The sequence below is a fragment of the Eschrichtius robustus genome, chromosome 14 (genome assembly GCF_028021215.1).
Source record: "Eschrichtius robustus isolate mEscRob2 chromosome 14, mEscRob2.pri, whole genome shotgun sequence".
Classification (NCBI taxonomy): Eukaryota; Metazoa; Chordata; class Mammalia; order Artiodactyla; family Eschrichtiidae; genus Eschrichtius; species Eschrichtius robustus.
The window spans coordinates 52,042,567-52,062,088 of record NC_090837.1 but is presented as its reverse complement, the minus strand read 5'-3'; the positions used below and the strand labels follow the sequence as shown (position 1 = coordinate 52,062,088).

The 19,522-nt window shown below is 37.7% G+C and overlaps 1 protein-coding gene across 5 annotated transcripts in view; it reads right to left on the bottom strand.

Moving 5' to 3' along the window:
- The window catches only part of FHOD3 (formin homology 2 domain containing 3), a 491,850-nt gene that overhangs the window by 108,520 nt on the left and 363,808 nt on the right, over positions 1-19,522 (bottom strand). For 4 of the 5 annotated variants that reach the window (XM_068562567.1, XM_068562563.1, XM_068562565.1 and 1 more), the window contains 2 exons: positions 6,164-6,298; positions 1,787-1,837 (listed from right to left, as the gene is read on the bottom strand). In XM_068562567.1, the coding sequence (XP_068418668.1) occupies positions 1,787-1,837; positions 6,164-6,298 (186 nt within the window). The remainder of the gene's footprint in view (positions 1-1,786; positions 1,838-6,163; positions 6,299-19,522) is intronic. The other variant, XM_068562564.1, reaches the window with a different exon arrangement.

The following is a 19,522-nucleotide window of genomic DNA, read 5'->3' as shown; positions in this document are numbered from 1 at the left end:
GAAATCTTATCTTTTCCTGGCTTAACAGGAACTCCCAACTGTTTTCCAACAAGGGATGAAAGTATATCTCCCTCACTTCCACCTTTACCAGGTAATTCAAGCAGCCAACTAACCAGGAAAAGTGGCTGGTCCAAATCAAAGGAAAATGCTTGGCTGCTTCCCCAAACCTCTGGGGAAACAGAGGTGGGCTGTAAGGAAGGAATTCCCCGTGGAGCCATGGAGAACCCACTCCTGCACCAGCTAAGAACGCCCAGGTAGATGGGTGGTGTGGGGCTGAGGACGGAGAGCAGAAGAAGAAGGGAGAGAAGAGGAGTGGAAAACTCCTCTGCATGAATTTTCCAGGTATAAGTTATGCTCTACTTTGGGGAAAAGAGCAGTAAATAATACTCGGAAAGAGGTAGTAGCCCTAAGTGATTTGGGAAAAATTCAAGGTCAGTCTGAATCAGTTCAGACCTGGACACAGCACCTGGTCATCTCTCCAGGAGCTTTGAGGACTTGCCTGTGCAGACATAACATGACAGTCAAGTTGTCCAAAAGTTCAAAAAAGTGCAGAATCTGGTGGGGAATCTAAAACATAAAATTCGATTTCTTAAACTTGGGTATACGTCATGTCCCCCAATGTCAAAAACAGGTACTAATTAGACAAAAAGAAGTCTCTTTGTTTCTTTGCCAGCATCTTTCACTCTAAACTTGCTGGCCACAACTGATTACCAGGATGGCAATAATCTAACAGAATGCTGGAATTAAAGCAACGCCATGGTTTTGTTTATGAGGCTGACGTAAGCATCTAATTTTTAAATTGAACACAGGCAGCATCCACTCTTCCCTGCCTCAGACTGTCCTGATCTATTTAGCTGATGGTGTCTAAAAAAAAATTAGCACAATTCCACTTTTTATTGGCATAATTCAGAGACTGTTAGGGTCCTGACTGGCTCTGGCATGAACTCAGCCTTTCAGCTCTCCATGCAGTAACCCCATCTGGTGGTGGAGGGAATAACTGCAGGCTGTACAGTGCTAGGGGGTAAACTTGCCTTTTGCTGGTCTACTTCCAAAAACAATTTCCTGTGCTTATCTAAGTTTACCAGACACTGAATACATTAACTTGGCATGGTTTAATGGGATTCAAAGTATGTTGCTATTGAAATGAACACTGAAATGGTTTACAGCTTAAATATTTTAAAGCTGTTGGCTCCTTTGCTCATTTATTCGATACATCCTTCTTAAGTGCCTGCTATGCGCAAGCCCTGTGGCGGGCACTGGGACACCAAGGAAAATCAGGCATGGTTCCTGCCATCCAGGAACTGAGTACAGTTCGGTAGGAAGACAGGCAAATGACCATGCACCTCCATGGAGAGTCTCAGGAGGATGTGGTACCCCAGTCAGCGCATGGCATAGTGTGCACTCAAGTATTTGTTGAAGAAATGCTGAACAAGTGACTTGGAAACACACAGGAGGGACACCTAACCCAGGCTCAGCAGTGGTGGTGCAAAGCATTTAAAATATATACCATATGCCAATATGCCAAACTAATATCCTTATTTGGTGAACAGTTTTGTAGGAACAGACACATATCTCACACCATGATGGCACTAAGTAATAAATCTGTACTTTCTTGGAAAATTGAGATAACCAGGACACTCTATTCTGCAAAATGCCAGGTACCCAAGGTCTTAGGTGTCTTAGGTGAAGCTATTATATTTGAGTTAACACAGTCTCCTGTGCATGCTTGGTTGAGTGCAAAGTCACGTGCCATTTGGTTACAATGGGAAAGAAGAGATATACAAACCTTTCTTCTCTTGCTTGTCTTTGCTCTTCTCTTTTGTCTAAATATTCTCGGCTAATGGAAATATGCAGAAGAAACAAAATGGGGAAGGAAAAGAACAGAATTAGATGCTCATAAAATTGCCAAGAAATTATTAACAGAGTATATAATGAAAGCCCACTATCATATCAGAAATGGAAAGTGGTTGTCATTGAATTTTTAAAAAATAAAGGCTATACTTTAAAAGTACTAAATATAATGAGTTTTCTATAAAATCACAGGGATGAAAACATGGGATTACTGGATTCACTCAGAGACTTTGCTAATTACTCTTCAGAAAGAAGACTAAGTATATGAGGGGAGGGGAGATAAAAACATTTTTAAAAGTTAAAACAATTCATAAATAAAATATGGCAATGACAAGCAAGCAATAGCTTTCAGAAGTGATTAACACACAATCAAGCTCTGGTAACTTCCCAACATTCATCTCAAGAATTAAATCTGAGTGGGCCCAAGTGTCCTGGCCATTTTGTGTTGCACTCTACAGTTTGCACATTTCTTCCAGGGCCCAGGATTCTTTCTCCGCATCCCTCACATTCTCGGTTTCTAAGCAGGGATCACTGGAAGCTCTTGCTTTGTGCATTCTCTCTTGTCTTTATCCACAAGATGTCCAAATTGGTCTAATTTTAATGTTTGTTTTTCTGTTCCTACTGGTGAGGTTCCAACTTGAATCTAAGTTTAAGACTGTGTGGTCAGTCACTTCTCAGTTAACCACTTGTTTTCCTGGAGAATTCTGACATCACAGTTTTCTACCTCACAAGGTAGCTTAAGTACTCCACCCCTCTGTGCACTGATAACTGGATATAAAGGGGTAGTAAGTCAGAGCAACTAAAGCAGGTTAGGAGGGGGAGAAAAAGCAACAAAGACACAAATTTGTTATCATTTATAAACATCCATTCTCATCACTTACCACACTAGAAATAATATTTCCCGTTAACCTGAAACTTAAGATCATAATCGACAAAAATAACAACAGATAAGAATGCTTCGCAAAGAAAAAAGCACAAGGATCATGACTAACTTAAATCAATGAAGTGGCTGATAAAAGGATCAGCCATTTGGGTAATCCCAGGGACTACTCTATAAAGCTTTTCCTATTTCCTTCCTTGAATTTCTTTTCATTCACATCCTCAGATTTTCAGAATGGAACTGAAGTCATCATAATTAATAGTTCTCTGAGGTTTTTACTGATGATAAGCATTCCTTTCTGGACAAGGATTATTTTGCCAGGGTCTCTCTATGCTCTTAAATGACGAGTGAGATCCTTTTATGACCAAGAGGAAATAGTGAATAGCTATGAACGTGATCTCTGAAGATAGGTTGCCCGGGTCTAATTCTCACTCTGCCAACATGTGTGCTGAATATATATTACAATGCACTCTTGTCTTATTCTTCTGGGACTTCAAAGATATAAATACTAGATGTATTGTTTCACAGGTCCATGAGGCACTGTTCATTTTTTTCAATATTTTGTTTTGTCTTTCAGATTGGAGACTTTCTGTTGTTTTAACATCAAATTCACTGCCTCTTTCTTCTCTCATTTCTATTCTGCTGCTGAAAGCATTCAATGAATTTTTTATTTTGCTTATTGTATTTTTCAGTTCTACAAGTTTTTCCATTTGGTTCTTCTTTATATCTTCTATTTCTCTGCAGAGACTTTTCATTTGTTTCCAGAGTATTTGTCTTTATATCTAAGAACATGTTTATAATAACTGCTTTAAAGTCTTTGATAATGACAACATCTATGTCCATTTGTGGTTAGCATATTTTGATTCTCTTTTCTTTTAAGATTTTTCCTGTTTTTCTATGACAAGTTGTTTTGGATTGCATTCTGTACATTTTAAGTATTTTGTAATGAGACTCTGGGTCTTATTTAAATTCTATGAAGAATCTTGTTTTCTTTTAGCAGGCAATCAACTAAGTCAAGCTCAGCCGGCAAGTTCTGACTGCCTTCTGATATTGGTTCCAATATTAGCTCAGTTTTCAAATATTTTTAGTGCTATCCATATCAGGCCCTTATATGCGCCACCCAGTGGCCAGTCTGGGACCTGAGTGTGTTCCACTCTGTACTTAGTTCTCAAAGCCTGTGGTATGCTGTTTAGGTCCTGAGCCACATGTGTACAAAACTAGAGATGATCTCAGGATTGCTCTCTTGATCTCTCTACTCTTTGTGACTTTCCCATCATTTTCTGGATTCCCTGGGTCTCCCTTCCTGGTCCTCTAGCCAGAAAGCTTGGGCTTTATTTTCCCTGCTCTGCTGCAGACTTTCAGTAATTCTATCTGCATACAGGGCAATGCAGCAGGAGGACACAGAGAGGAAGAAAAGTGCTCTTGCAGTCATGCTCTTCTGACCACATGAAGGGTTCCCTCCCTCAGAGTCTTAGGCACCTGCCTGGACACTGCTGCCATCACTGTGCTTCTGTAACAATATTGCTTGGAGGCTGGGATAGGAGAGAAGAAAAAAATAAGAAGAAACAGGAGACTTCTCAACTCTCTGACCCTCAGGAATTCCTTTTGCAGCTCCCCAGTCCAGAAAAAGAGGCCTTCTTTTAGAGCTCTTTCAGTTCACACTTGGTATGTGATTCTGAGTTTTGGAGTGCTGGTGAGTACATGCCATGTGATACTGGAGGGAAAAAATGGTAAACTCTCCCTGGTTTGGTGGAGCTTTGAATGCTAGTCTCCAACCCCAGTTCAATGCTAGTCTCCATCCCCAATTCACCTGCTCCCTTTTACAGTTCAGAGTTCTCAGAGCTCCATGCTTTAAATCTGTCCATGATTTATGGTTGCCCTGAGTGATGTGGTAGAAGAGACAGGAGGGAGTGTGCTGATTCCATCTTTCCCAGAACTGGTACCCTGTTTTAAGAGGTTTTCAATCAAAATCTTTAGATGCATAAGCTAATCTCTGAATTTTCCATGTGTTTCAGTCAGATTCTCTGCTGCTATTTGGTGGTGAAATATGTGAATCTCTCAGAAGGCACTGAATCAGGAAGCATTTAACCTGTTCCAGTGGTTTTACATATTGGTCTTGCCGAAACTGACAACTTCCAGAGCTACCTCATGAGAAATGGTGCATACAGGTCTGGTCTTTCCATATATCATTTGGTAGAAATCTGACAACTCAAGGTATACCACACAATTATGGTATGAGAATGATGTTGGTTTACTTCATGCAGCCCATTAGCCCCATCTTACAAAAGTCAGGATTAGTGTTTCACCCACAGACTTGGGATACTTCTTTTCATGAGTTACGGTCAAGGCAAATTCACAACTCTGCTCATGTTTTGATCATTTCTACAATTATACATACTCTTCCTGGCTGCTGGAAAAAAAACACTATTGAACTTGTAAATCCTCATTGACAAGGCTTTACATTCTTTGTAGATTTCACTGGGAGTAAAAGATTGGAATACTTTTCCCAAAAAAGTGAACTGAGGAAAAAGGAAGTGGAGATGGGAGAGAAATAAAAAAAAGAAAGAGTGTTGAAGCTATGGGAGAGGTGAATGGGAAGATGAAGGAGGGGGAAGGAAGGAGATGGGGAAGGCAAGAGGGAAGTAGGGGAAAGATAAAGGGGACAAAAGAATAGTAGAAGGAATGAAATGTGTAAGAAAAGTGTCTGGTGTTTTATAAAGCACTGCCCAGCTTGATCCAGGCAAAGGGAGTGTTAGGAGGTTGACCGGGATGATGGGGGCAATGGGGACAGCTGATCTGGCTGAAGGAGAAAAGGAGTGACGCTGGACTCAGCAGGGCAGCAGGCCAAGACATGGAAGCTGGAGTAGGCCACACCAAAGAACACATCCTTGGAGCTGGATAGAGACCAAAGAGATCAGGGGGACAATGGGCTGGGAGTAATCAGCACAATGCCTCTTTCTCCCACATAGAAGGAAAAATTATTGCTTAAAAAATATGAAATATTGCTACTGGGAGTAAGAAACAAACCAGAAAGTGGGAAAAGCATTTTCTTTTAGGCATCCAATAGAATATGAATAAAACATGAGTAGCTTCAGGGGGAAATGGCTAATTAAGACGATTAGGTTCTCTGCCTTCAGGAAGGCCTGGATAAAACCATTTTAGATAACGAAGGACCCAGGAACACACAAGTCCTTAATTGTATTTGGCTGGCTGGCTGTGCTTCCTGCCATAGGTTAAAGGAAGACAGGCCATAACAAACCAGATGGAGCCTGTTTCAGGCATCATCTTGCTCTTCCCTGAAAACAGAGACAGCATAGGAAGCAAGCATATTAATTTCTAACCCTTTAACACCAGTATTAACCATATGCAATGATGAAGGCATGTGATTTAACTTTCAGTTCATTCTTTAAAAAATCTTAAAATCCATCTTACCTGAATTTGTTTCTTTCCTCCCGTTCTATTCTCTGCAACCTTTCTTCTCTCTCCTGTCGCCGCCTCTCTCTCTCTGCCGCCAAGGACTCTTGGTGCTGCCTAAAGGATGACGTGAGAAGACCACTCAGTGATGACCTAAAGATACAATGAGTTAATGTTTGATTGGCTTGTCCAGTGATTAAAAGTACTAATGCAGGAATCAGTCCGTCCTTGGTTAGAACTGAGGGTCTGCTAGTACCTAGGTAATACATGGGGAAAATTACTGAGTGTCTCAGGTCTTCTGTTTCAAGATCTTCATCTGTAAATGGAGGTAAATAAACTGCTTCATGTGCTCAGACGACAGAAAAGGGATAATGCATATAAAATACCAAGCAACATGCTTGGCATACAAGCAGTCATCAATAATGAGTGCTATTATTATCGACAAGTATTCCAGGAATATACTTAAAATATATATACATATTCTCTCTCTCCATACACACACACACACACACACACACACACATTTTAAAACTGGTCTATGATAAGACTTTGATGAGCTGGAATCAACATTCAATCTAAAACTGTTTTCTATTTTACATGTACTAAAAATATTTTGCCATACACCAGTTTCTCAATATACCTCCCAAAATAGTTATGTCATCTTAAAACAAGATGTTGGGATGACAGATAAGGAGAAAGAGACAGCAATGGTCTGAAATCTGAATGCAATTAAGGAAATTTCATTGCATGTCAAGAAGCATCCATGAACATGCAGCTTATTCAGAGGACGGCACTTGACTCTGGTAATACCACACAAACAATCTGGACTGTTCACTGAAGATGCTGTGACGGGGAAGGTCAGCTGTGTGATGGCCTCAGTGGAGAATCACAGGAAATGTTAAGTCAGGAGAATGGGTAGGAGAAGGCAAAATTAGATAACTTCATGGAAAATAAAGAAGAGGGTTAGCTGGGAAGAAGAGTCTGTTGGACCCCTGGGGAATAATAAACATAATCTGTTACAGACAATTGGCCCTTCATTTATTGAGGGGGAAAAAAAAACTTCTAAACTAAGACACAAATATTTCTAATATATAGCTTGGGTAATAGCCTACTTGAATTTGATGAAAATATACCTGCCTGGTGGGGAACACAAGGTCCCCCCAGGAGAAAGATGTGACTCTTGCATCACACACATTCTGCCGTAAGTCACACAGCTGCTCTCCCTAGAGAAGGTGAGTCACCTCTGGATTTCAATCAGAGGAGGGAGGAGAGGTAGAGGGAAGAAACCACCATCCTCAGTAGCTACAGGGAGGGAGTAACCAAATCCTATGTAAGCAGCTTTTGGCAGGAAAGAGCTCTCTGCAGGAGAGAGCTCCTTTTGCCTTGTCACTTTAGCAAAGCTATATTGTAACTAACATTAAACCAGGCGCCCCCATGCCCTACTCATCTCCGGCCCAAGCATACGTTTTAAACCTTTTGATCACACAATACCTTGCTTAACCTGTTGGTTCTTTCCTTAGATCAAAGAAGTAAAAATGAAGAATAAGTAATTAACAGATGACTAAATCTTTTCCCCAGCTTCCCTGTCAGGAATCCTATGAACAAACTGTGAGAACAAGATAGCATCTAAAGAAAGATTACAAGGAGTTGACAAGCCTGCATGCAATGGGATATGGCAATGAAGCTGACCCCCATCTCAATGATTAATTGAGATTACTCCCCCTTTTTCCCTTTAAAAATGTTCATGGCTGAGCAAAATCTTCAGAGTTGGTTTTGGGACACGAGTCCACCTTCTCCCCAGGATGCCGGTTTTCTGATTAAAGCAACCTTTCTGTTTCTACCAGCACTTGAATCTTTTCTTTTTAATTTTAATTTAATTTTACTTTTTAAAATTAATTTTTATTGGAGTATAGTTGCTTTACAATGCTGTGTTAGTTTCTGCTGTACAGCAAAGTGAGTCAGCTATACGTAAACATATATCCCTCTTTTTTGGATTTCCTTCCCATTTAGGTCACCACAGAGCAATGAGTAGAGTTCCCTGTGCTACACAGCAAGTTCTCATTAATTATCTACTTTATACATAGTAATGTACATATGTCAATCCCAATCTCCCAATTCATCCCACCTCCCCCTTCCCCCTCCCCCCACCCGGTATCCATACATCTGTTCTCTACATTTGTGTCTCTGTTTCTGCTTTGCAAATAAGTTCATCTGTATCATTTTTCTAGATTCTACACGTAAGCGATATTATACGATATTTGTTTTTCTCTTTCTGACTTACTTCACTCTATATGACAGGCTCTAGGTCCATCCACATTTCTGCAAATTGCACAATTTCGTTCCTTTTTATGGCTGAGTACTATTGCATTGTATATATGTACCACATCTTCTTTATCCACTCTTCTATTGATGGACATTTAGGTTGTTTCCATGTCCTGGCTATTGTAAAGAGTGCTGCAATGAACATTGGGGTACATGTATCTTTTTGAATTATGGTTTTCTCCAGGTATATGCCCAGGAGTGGGATTGTTGGGTCACATGGTAGTTCTGTTTTTAGGTTTTTAAGGAACCTCCATACTGTTCTCCATAGTGGCTGTATCAATTTACATTCCCACCAACAGTGGAAGAGGGTTCCCTTTTCTCCACACCCTCTCCAGCATTTATTGTTTATAGATTTTTTGATGATGGCCATTCTGACTGGTGTGAGGTGATACCTCATCGTAGTTGTGATTTGCATTTCTCTAATGATTAGTGACGTTGAGCATCTTTTCATGTGTTTGTTGGCCATCTGTATCTCTTCTTTGGAGAAATGTCTATTTAGGTCTTCCACGCATTTTTTTGATTGGGTTGTTTGTTTTTTTGATATTGAGCTGCATGAGCTGTTTGTATATTTTGGCAATTAATCCCTTGTCAGTTGCTTCATTTGCAAATATTTTCTCCCATTCTGAGGGTTGTCTTTTCATCTTGTTTATGGTTTCCTTTGCTAAAGCACTTGAATCTTGAGTATTGACTTTTGAGCAGAACGCAGCCAGACCTTAGTTCAGTAGCACCTATATTCTGGGCTCACTAGGCAGCTACTATAGCACCTTGGACCCGTAGGCATAGATAGAATTTTATTTATCTTTCATATAAACAAAGTCCAGACTAGCTTGTGTAACTTCTATCTTATTTAAGATACTGTTACCTATTTATTTTTCTGTTCTATACAGCCAAATCTAATCCACAGTCAAAGTGGAGGGGTTTCCTGTGCCACTCACACAGTGATTGAGAGAAATTGTTATGAATGTAACAGACTTGTTTAACTTGATTAATAAGTTTAACCTAGCAGATGACCATATATAACCTGGTGGCCCAAATTAAAGAAAATGTAATCTTCTCAAATACACAGGAACTATTCAAAAACTGACGGTCAATCCTGTGACAAAGTTCAAGCTTGTGAATGAATACCAAGAATTGGTTTTCATGTGGGCTACCTTCCTAACCACAATGCAATTGAGTTAAAAATAAATAACAAGAAGATACATGTGAAAAATCCATATAATTGGAAAAATTTAAAACCTTTCTAATTAACTCAGGTCAAAGAAGAAAATTAGAAAACATTCAAAGAGTATTATAATGAAAAGACTATATATCAAAATTTTTAGGATGCTTCTAAAGCATAATGAGTGGTCAACTCACAATTTGAAAAGCAAGAATGTAATAAATTCATTATTCTTAGGAATAGAAGAGAGCTTTCTAAACCTGACAATGGGTATTCAGTAAAAAAAAAATTTTTTTTAACTATGGTAAGCACCATTCTTAGTGCTGAAACATTAAGAGCAGTTTAACATTAGAAGTGATACAAGGATACCCCCAGAATTGCCTGTATTTGACGTTATTCTTAGCCAGTACACTAAGATAAGTAAAGCAAATAAAAGCATAAGGAAGGGAAAGAAATACAATGTCATTATTTGCCGATAATATCATCTTTTTAGAGAATCCAAAAAAACCCCTACAAGTTATTAGAATTAATAAGAGTCTAGCAAGGTTTCTCAATATAAAATGTACAAATAGCAATTGTATTTTCATATAACAGCAACAATTTACCAAGTTAACCACAAGTTAACTATGAATTACTTAATTATATGAAAGACATTTATAAAACTTTATTAAAAGACCCAAATAAATGATAACTATATCACATTCACATATAGAAAGATCCAATACAGTCGAGATGCCAATGCCAATTCTTTTTCAATTTATACAATTCTAATACAATTCCAAATCAACTTTATTCAACATTCCAAAAGGATTTTCCATGGAACGTTACAAGGTGGCTCCAAAATTTTTATGGAGGAACTGAGATCCAGGAATAACCAAGACAATTTTGAATAAGAACAAAGTGGATCACTGGTCCCACTGTATATCAAGCCCATTCTAAAACCACAATGATCAAATGTGAATGTGGTCTTGGTGCAAGAACAGAAACATGGAATGACACAGGCTCATACACATACGGAATCTTGATTCATGATAGATGTGTCATTACTTATCAGCAGGAAGGAAATGAACTATTTAACAAATGGTGCTGAGACAACTATTAGCTATATAAGACAAAATACAGTTAGCCCTTCCTCATACCAGACACAAAAATAAATTCTAGGAAGTTTAAGTGAAAATGTAAAAAGCAAAACTTTACAACTTCTAGATATTAGGATAGGAAAGAATTTTTTTAGACAAGAAACCCAAAAGGGCAATCAAAAAGGGAAAATTTAATACATATGCATATGTTAAAATTTAAAATTTGTATACATTGAAAGACTAAGGATAAAGAAAAGCCACAGCCTGGGAGAAGCTAACTGTAACACATATAAACCATAAAGTATTAGTAAACTCAATACAAAGAGAACCCCTCTAAATCAGTATGAAAAAGACAAACTACCCAGTGGAAAAATGGGAAATGGAAAAATGAGCAAAAGATAATGGGCATTTCACTGAAGAAGAAAATTAAATCGCCAATAAATATATGAATGCTACTCATCTTCACTAGAAATCAGGGAAAGGAAATGTAAGCTAAACCCATAGTGAGATATTGTTTCACACCTCTCAGGTTGAAGACCGACAAAAATTAGTGCCTGATGACACTAAGCATTGCCACAGAACAAGACAACAAGAAATCCTATATATTGCTTCTGGGAGTCTAAGGGGATAAAATCATTTTGGAGAAACTTAATACATTTGAAGATGTGCATATCCTGCAACCCAGCAATTCCACTTCCAGGTTTATACTAGAGAGTAACCTTTGCATGTGTAAAGATGACAGACATGTACAAGAATATATTACACTGTTTTGTACTGCTAATGGTTAATAATTAGAAACAGCATAAATATCTACAAATGGAATACTCTATACTTGAGAAAATGAATGAAATAGAGTGATACGGACTAACTTGGATGATTCTCAAAAGCACAATATATTGATAGTGACAAGTAGTTTGAAGAACATGAACAGCATGCTATCATTTTTATGAAGTTTAAATACATGCAGAGCAAAACCACACACTATTTAGGGATACATGATATTTAGAAAAATATAAAAACATATACGGAAATGGTAAACACCAAATTCAGGGTAGTGGTCATCTCCAGGGAAGAAGAAAAGAGATGACGTCTTCAATTTTATATATAATGTTCTTTATTGCTCTATAATTTCTGTAATTATCTACAATTTTCTGTAAGCCTGGAATACATTTTTAAAACTCATTCCACTTCTCTTTAATAATCAAAAGTCCTTGGGTAGACAAATAGCTCATAGTTAATATAAAATATCTTTGAAGCCCCAAGCTAGCTGAACATTAAAAGTTATGTCCAATTACAAAATTTAAAAACAAAAAACAAAACAAAAAATAAGGTACCTTACAGAGGACAATTATTTTAGGCGAATCTGATTCTAGCTCAGCTCCCAGCCTGCCCTGTGTGGTGGTCTTTGTAAGAATCAGCAGCTTCATCTCTTGAGTTGTCTTTTCAGAGGGAGGAGAGAGAAGCTCTTGGGTGAGGAGCAAAATAAGGACCTTGCCATTTCCCCTTACGCTTCTGACTTTAATTTGTTCTTCTAAATATATCAGCTTGTTTCAAGAAAACTTCACGCATGGTAACTTAATAATGGGTCATTAGTGGCTATACTAATGAGGTTACAGTGAAGCTTCTCTATATCATTCATTAACATCATTTCCTTGTTTCAAATGAGAATATTGGAGCTTGTTTAAAATTAGAATAGTATTAGAACTTGAGAAAGTAAAAAGTGTTCAATCTTGTCTAGTGGATGCTGTCATTCCTTCCCGGGTGCCTCTAAGGAAGGGGAATGCAGATGATCCCTTGTCCACTGAGACGCTGCAAAGGCAGACCTCGTGTTGGCTCTGAGGCCAGTGTATACCAGTGAACACACAGGCAGGCAGCGTTAACAACACGTGGAGGCTCTTTCCTTTCAGAACTGAGATGTGAGCTGCTAATGCAAAGCAATGAAGACTGGTTCCTCTTTTCCTAAAATGCAGCCAATGCCTTCTACAATTCAAGATCCATTCTCTTGGGTGCCCTAACACAGATTCCTGTAGCAGGAAAGGGCAATTAAAGGGCCTCATGAACATATAAGCTACTTTGGTCATACTGGGAACAAAGAGTTATACATATAATATTAATAAATTAAATTTCCCTAGATCTCCCTCTACCTAGATAAGCCAAACATGTAAGAGTATAAACCCTGGCCCTATAAATCCTGTTTCTGGAAATAAGCTTACCTATAATACCAATGTTGGAATGCATTCAAACCATACAAAGGGAATATCCCAAATCATTGCTAAAAAAAAAAAAAAAATACCCAAACACCAAAATTCAAGCTAGTATGGTGAATTTTTCTCTTTATAAAGGCATCTTTAACAGATTTTTATTTTTCATATTCAGTCTTTCAGGAAAATGCCTGTAGTGATTGGAAGTTGCTGCATTGTTTAATCTTGGCCAGTCTGGGGACAAGCTAGGGTGTAAAGGAATAAGCACAAGGCTTTGGATTGAGAAAACCTGAGTATGGCCAGTCATTTTTACCTCTCTGAGCCTCACCTTGCATGTTTGTAAAATGGAGATAATAATACTCCCAACTCATGAAGTACTATTAGGTTTACATGAGAGTGTACCCATGAGTTTGCTTAGAACAGCGTCTGGGCCACAGTAGACACTGAACAGACATCACTTTATGTTGGGAGTCTAAACTCTACAGATGCAGGGGAGTTCCAGCCTGAGGTTCCCAGCCTCAGGGGCCAGAGTGGGCTGTGAGTTTGATCTGAACCTTCCCATCATGGCTACAAGCTGGGTCCATCATCAGGACTGCGTGCCACCCGGAATGCACCTGGAAAGTTGAAGTCATCTAAGTTACACCCAAGGCAGCTGCAACCAAATGAAGCCACATAAGAATGCAGGTGGCCAGAGGCCAGAGAGATTTTGCAAGGGAGTGGATGATATACTCTGAGTGAGAGGAATTGCAGTATTTAACCTTGGCCGTAAAAGTCTCCAGGAACTGCCCCAGAAATCCCATCTGGTTCAAGCCTCCCTTGCTGGGACGTCTGGAACAGGAACTCGATTGCACTGAAATATGGTTGATAATAATAGTTAACATTGATGGAGACAATACAGTGTGCCAATTATTTTACACAAAATGGCTCTTTTAATCCCTACAACTTCTTGTACTAAGTTCTATTATTATCTCCTTTATAGATGAGGAAATTGAGGCACAGCGAAGTTAAATTTAGGATGTATCAGAGCTGAGCTTTTAAACAGGCCTATCAGGCCAGAGCCCCCATATTGACCTATATTCCTTCTGTCCCCACACCACGGGTACTTAGCAAAGTACCATTCCTGCAGTACTTGCCACAGTACATGTCTCAGCTTAAATACTTATTTTTTTTCATTTCTTTCCTAAAAATGACCACTACCCTAAATTTGGCCATCATCATTTCCATATATGTTATTATATTTCCTCTTGCAGTCTAAGTTGCTGGGCCAGATCCTATTTTCTCATTCATCTCTGCATCCTGGCACTTAGAAGAGCTGCATGACTAGTCACCTGATGAATCAATTAGATACTGAATAATGAGGATGAATCAAGTCAGAGTAATCTGTATATGTTAGTCTATATGTGTCTACATCCCCAGCCCATTCTCTGAGGGAAGACACATGATGAAGACCTGCTGAGATAATGTTTTTGCATAGGACCCTGTGCCCCTGGCAACAGCTAAGTGAACACAGAGTGGGTTCCTGCCCCAAAGGTAGCTCATCCAAAGCCAAGCCGTCTAGTGGTGTGTGAGGCTTCTGGTGTAGAAGGCTGAGCTAATCATAGTCGTGTGTCCAGGACTTTGAACTGGAAAGTGGGGAGAGAATATGTAGTTGGGAGAAGCAGAAGCCAAAGGGTCAGGGGGCATCAGTTAAAGTTGTAAGAAGTAAACTATTAGACTAAACATAGCTCTGGTCCTGCCTAGAGCTAAAAACATGAGGCCTGCAAGGATCAAACTTTTATTTTATTTTATTTTTTATTTTTTTTTGGCCACACTGTATGGCATGTGGGATCCTAGTTCCCCGACCAGGGATCGAACCCGCACCCCCTGCATTGGAAGCATGGATTCTTAACCACTGGACCACCAGGGAAGTCCAAGGATCAAACTTTCTGAATGAATCACATCATAGAACAAAGCTCAAGAATATTTATAGGAATCCAAAAAAAAAGATAGTTTACAAGGTGTGGCATCCATTAAGAAATGACCAGGCAGGCAAACAAGGAAGAAAATACAACCCATAAAGAAGAAATAAAATCTATCAATTGAAAACAATCCAGAAATGACATAGATAATAGAACTAGGTGACTAGAACATTAAAAGTTATTATGACTATAGTCCATAGATTCAAGAAGTTAAAGAAACTATGAACATGTTAAGACATGAAAGGTATAAAAAAGAGCCCAGTTCAGATGATCTGAATAGACATTTTTCCAAAGAAGGCATAAAGATGGCCAAGAGGCACATGAAAAGATGCTCAATGTCACTAATCATCAGTGAGATATCACCTCACACCTGTCAGAATGGCTATTATCAAAAGGACAAGAAATAACAAGTGTTGGCAAGGATGTGGAGAAAAGGGAACCCTTGTTCACTGTTGGTAGGAATATAAATTGGTGCAGCCATTATGGAAAACAGTATGGAGGTTCCTCAAAAAATTAAAAACAGAACTACCATATGACCCAAAAATTCCACTTCTCGGTATTTGTCCAAAGAAAACAAAAACACTAATTTGAAAAGATATATGAATCCCTATATTAATTGCATCATTATTTACAATAGTCAAGATGTGGAAACCTAAATGTCCACTGATGGATGAATGGATAAAGAAGATGTGGTATATATACACAATGGAATATTATTCAGGCATAAAAAAGAATAAAATCTTGACATTTGTGATAACACAGAAGGACCTTGTGAAATAAGTCAGACAAAGACAAATATCACATAATTTCATTCATATGTGGAATCTTAAAAAAAACAAATGAACAAACAAAACAAACTCATAGATACAGAAAACATATTGGTGGTTGCCAGAGAAGGGGGTGTTAGGAGTTAGACAAAATAGGTGAAAGGTATTAAGAGGTACAAACTTCTAGATATAAAATAAATAAGTCACAGGAATGAAACTATAGTCAATAATGCTGTACTTCATATTTGAAAGTTGTTAAGAGAGTAAATCTTAAAAGTTCTCATCACAAGAGAAAACAATTGTAACTTTGTATGTTGACAGATCATAACTAGACTTATGGTGTGATCCTTCTGCAATGTACACAAATGTTGAATCATTATGTTGTACACCTGGAACTAATATAATGTTGTATGTCAATTACACTTCAATTTAAAAAAAGAATTCAGTGGTAAAGGTGATTGACGCTTGAGAAAAAAAAATTGTGAACCTGAAGGCATAGAAATGGAAACTATTCAAAATGAAACATATTGTGAAAAAAGACTGGAAAAAATCAATAGAGCACCCATAAACTTTGGTAAAACTTCAAGTTGCTCAATATATATGCAATTGAAGTCATCAAAAGAAAGGAGAGGTGAAAAGTACCCCCAAAATTTGAAGAAATAAGCACTGAAAATTTTCCCATTTTGATAAAAACTATAACCCATAGACCCAAGAATCTGAACAAGCCTCAAGCACAAGAAACATGAAGAAAACTATATGGAGGTATATCAAAATCAAAAATTTAAAACCAATGATAAAGAGAGAATCTCTTTATCCACCAGAGGAAAAAAGACACATTGCATGCAGAGGTACAAAAAAAATTACAGAATGTTTACTGTCAGAAACAATGTAAAATAGAAGAAAGTAGAGCAACATCTTTAAACCACTAAAAGAAAAAAACCCTGTCAATCTATAATCTCTACCCAGCAAAAATATCTTTCAAAAATGAAGGTGAGGGACTTCCCTGGTGGCGCAGTGGATAAGACTCTGTGCTCCCAATGCAGGGGACCCAGGTTCAATCCCTGGTCAGGGAACTAGATCCCACATGCATGCCGCAACTAAGAGTTTGCATGCCACAACTAAGGAGCCCGCCTGCCGCAACTAAGACCCAGTGCAGCCAAATAAATAAATAAATAAATAATTTTTTTTAAAAATGAAGGTGAAATAAAGACCTTTTCAGACATATAAAAATGGAAAGAATTCACCATCAGTATATCTGCACTACAAGAAGTGTTAAAGAAAATCCTTCAAGCAGAAGATAAATGACACCACATAGCCATCTGGATCTACACAAAGAAATTAAAAGCAATAGAAAAGATAAGATAGATAAATACAAAGCATATTTATTATTATTTAAATACCTTTAACAGATAATAGATTGATTAAAGCAAGCATAATAACAATATATCAATCACAAATTGATAATCACATTACATATAAATGCTCAAACACCCCCAATTAAAAGGCAGAGATGGTCAGATTCAATAAAAAAGCAAGACTCAACAATATGCTGTCTACAAAAACAAAACAAAACCCACTTTAAATATACAACTAATTCCACCCAAGTTAAATATAAAACATATAAAATGTTCTACCCAATAATATCAGGATACATATTCTTTTCAAATGCACACAGAACATTTACCACAATAGACCATATTCTGGGCTATAAATTAAAGCTCCATAAATTTAAAAGGATTCAAGCCATACGAAATATGTTCTCTGTCCCCAGTTTTATTAAATTAGAAATCCATAACAGAAAGATCTGGAAAATCCACAAATATTTATAAGCTAAATAAATACTTTGAAATAACCCATGGATAAAGGAGAAATCAAAAGGGAAATTAAAAAGCATTTTGAACTAAGTGAAAATAAGAACACAACATGTTAAAAATTTGTGGGATGCAGCTAAAGCAACACGTAGAGGAAAATTTATAACACTAAATGCCTATATTAGAAAAGGCAATAAGTCTCAAATCAATGGCATAATCTTCCAACTTAGAAAAATAAGAGCAAATTTAACCCAAAGTAAGCAGAAAAAAAGGATATATATAGAGTAGAAATCAATGAAACATAAAGCAAAAATATTAGACACTTAAGTGAAACCAAAAACTGATTCTTTAAAATCAATAAAATTGATAAACCTCTAGCCAGACTGATCAGGAAAAAAAGAGAGAAGACAAAAATTATGAACTTTAGGATTGAAAGAGATATTAAAAGAATAATAAGGGAATATTTTGAACAATTTTATGCCAATAAATTTGACAACTTAGATGAAATGGAAAAATTCCTTGAAAGACAAAAACTCCTAACAGTCACTCAAGAAGAAATAGATGACCTGATGTGGATTGATATCAGATAAACATCTATTAAAGATATTGAATTTGGGGGCTTCCCTGGTGGCGCAGTGGTTGAGAATCTGCCTGCCAGTGCAGAGGACGCAGGTTCGAGCCCTGGTCTGGGAGGATCCCACATGCTGTGGAGCAACTGGGCCCATGAGCCACAACTGCTGAGCCTGCGCGTCTGGAGCCTGTGCTCCTCAACAAGAGAGGCCGCGATAGTGAGAGGCCCGCGCACCGCGATGAAGAGTGGCCCCCGCTTGCCGCAACTAGAGAAAGCCCTCGCACAGAAACGAAGACCCAACACGTCCAAAAATAAATAAATAAACAAATAAATAAATAAATAAACTGCAATCTCTTTAAAAAAAAAAAAAGAAATTAAAAAAAAAAAAAGATATTGAATTTGTAGTTTAAAACTTTCCTCTGAAGAAAACTCTACTCCCAGAGAGCTTCCCTGGTGAATTCTAAGAAATATTTAAGGAATAAACAACACTAATGCTATGCAAACTCTTCTAGAAAGTTGAAGAGGAAGGAAAGATATTTCATCTCATTTTATGAGGCCCACATTATTCTGGTATGCAACCATTTTGGAAGATAGCTTAACAATTACTTACAAAGCTAAACATGCACCTACCATATGACTGAGCCATTTCATTTCTAGGTAGTTATCCAAAAGAAATGAAAGCAAATTTCCATACAAAGACTTGTACACAACTATTCATAGCCAAAACTGGAAGCAACCCAAATGTCCATCAACAGGTAAACAGATAAATTGTAGTATATTCATACAACTGAGTACTACCCAGTAATAAAAAGGCATTTACTATTGAAACATGCAACAAAATAGAGGAGTCTCAAAACAATTACACTAATTGAAAGAAGTCAACCCCTCTCTAAGAGTACTTACTGCACGATTCCATTTACATGAAATTCTTATAAATGCAAAACAATCGATAATGACAGAAGGCAGACCCATGGTTGCTTGGGGATAGGGAGGGGCAGCCATAATCACAAAAGGGCATGAAAAAAATGCTTAAGAGTAATGAACTTGTGCATTATCTCAATTGTGGTAATAGTTTCACTGGCAAACATATGTCAAAACTTATGTGCAGTTTTTTGTATGTCAATTATACTGCAAAAGCTGTTTAAAAATAAATGCTCCTTTGGTAAGTTTGAGTTAAGTAAAATCTTATTTGTGAAAGGAGCAAATCTTCAACATTTCTTATTTAAAAAAATTATAATCTCTGGTTAAATATTAACAAAACCCAAACTAAGTTCACAAATTGATATTTGAAAGTATCACTTAATTCACAAGTAGGTAATTTAATATGAAGACTTAGAGGTCAATAATAATAATAAAATGGTAATTCAGTGATGCAGAATGGTTGTCTGCAACTGAGGCTGTCTTTACAACCTGGCTATGAAACTGGGGTGACCCAATCTAATGATCACAGGACAAGAGGTAACTCTGGGTTGTGCCCGGTTATAAAAGGCATTTTGCTTGCCTTGAAAC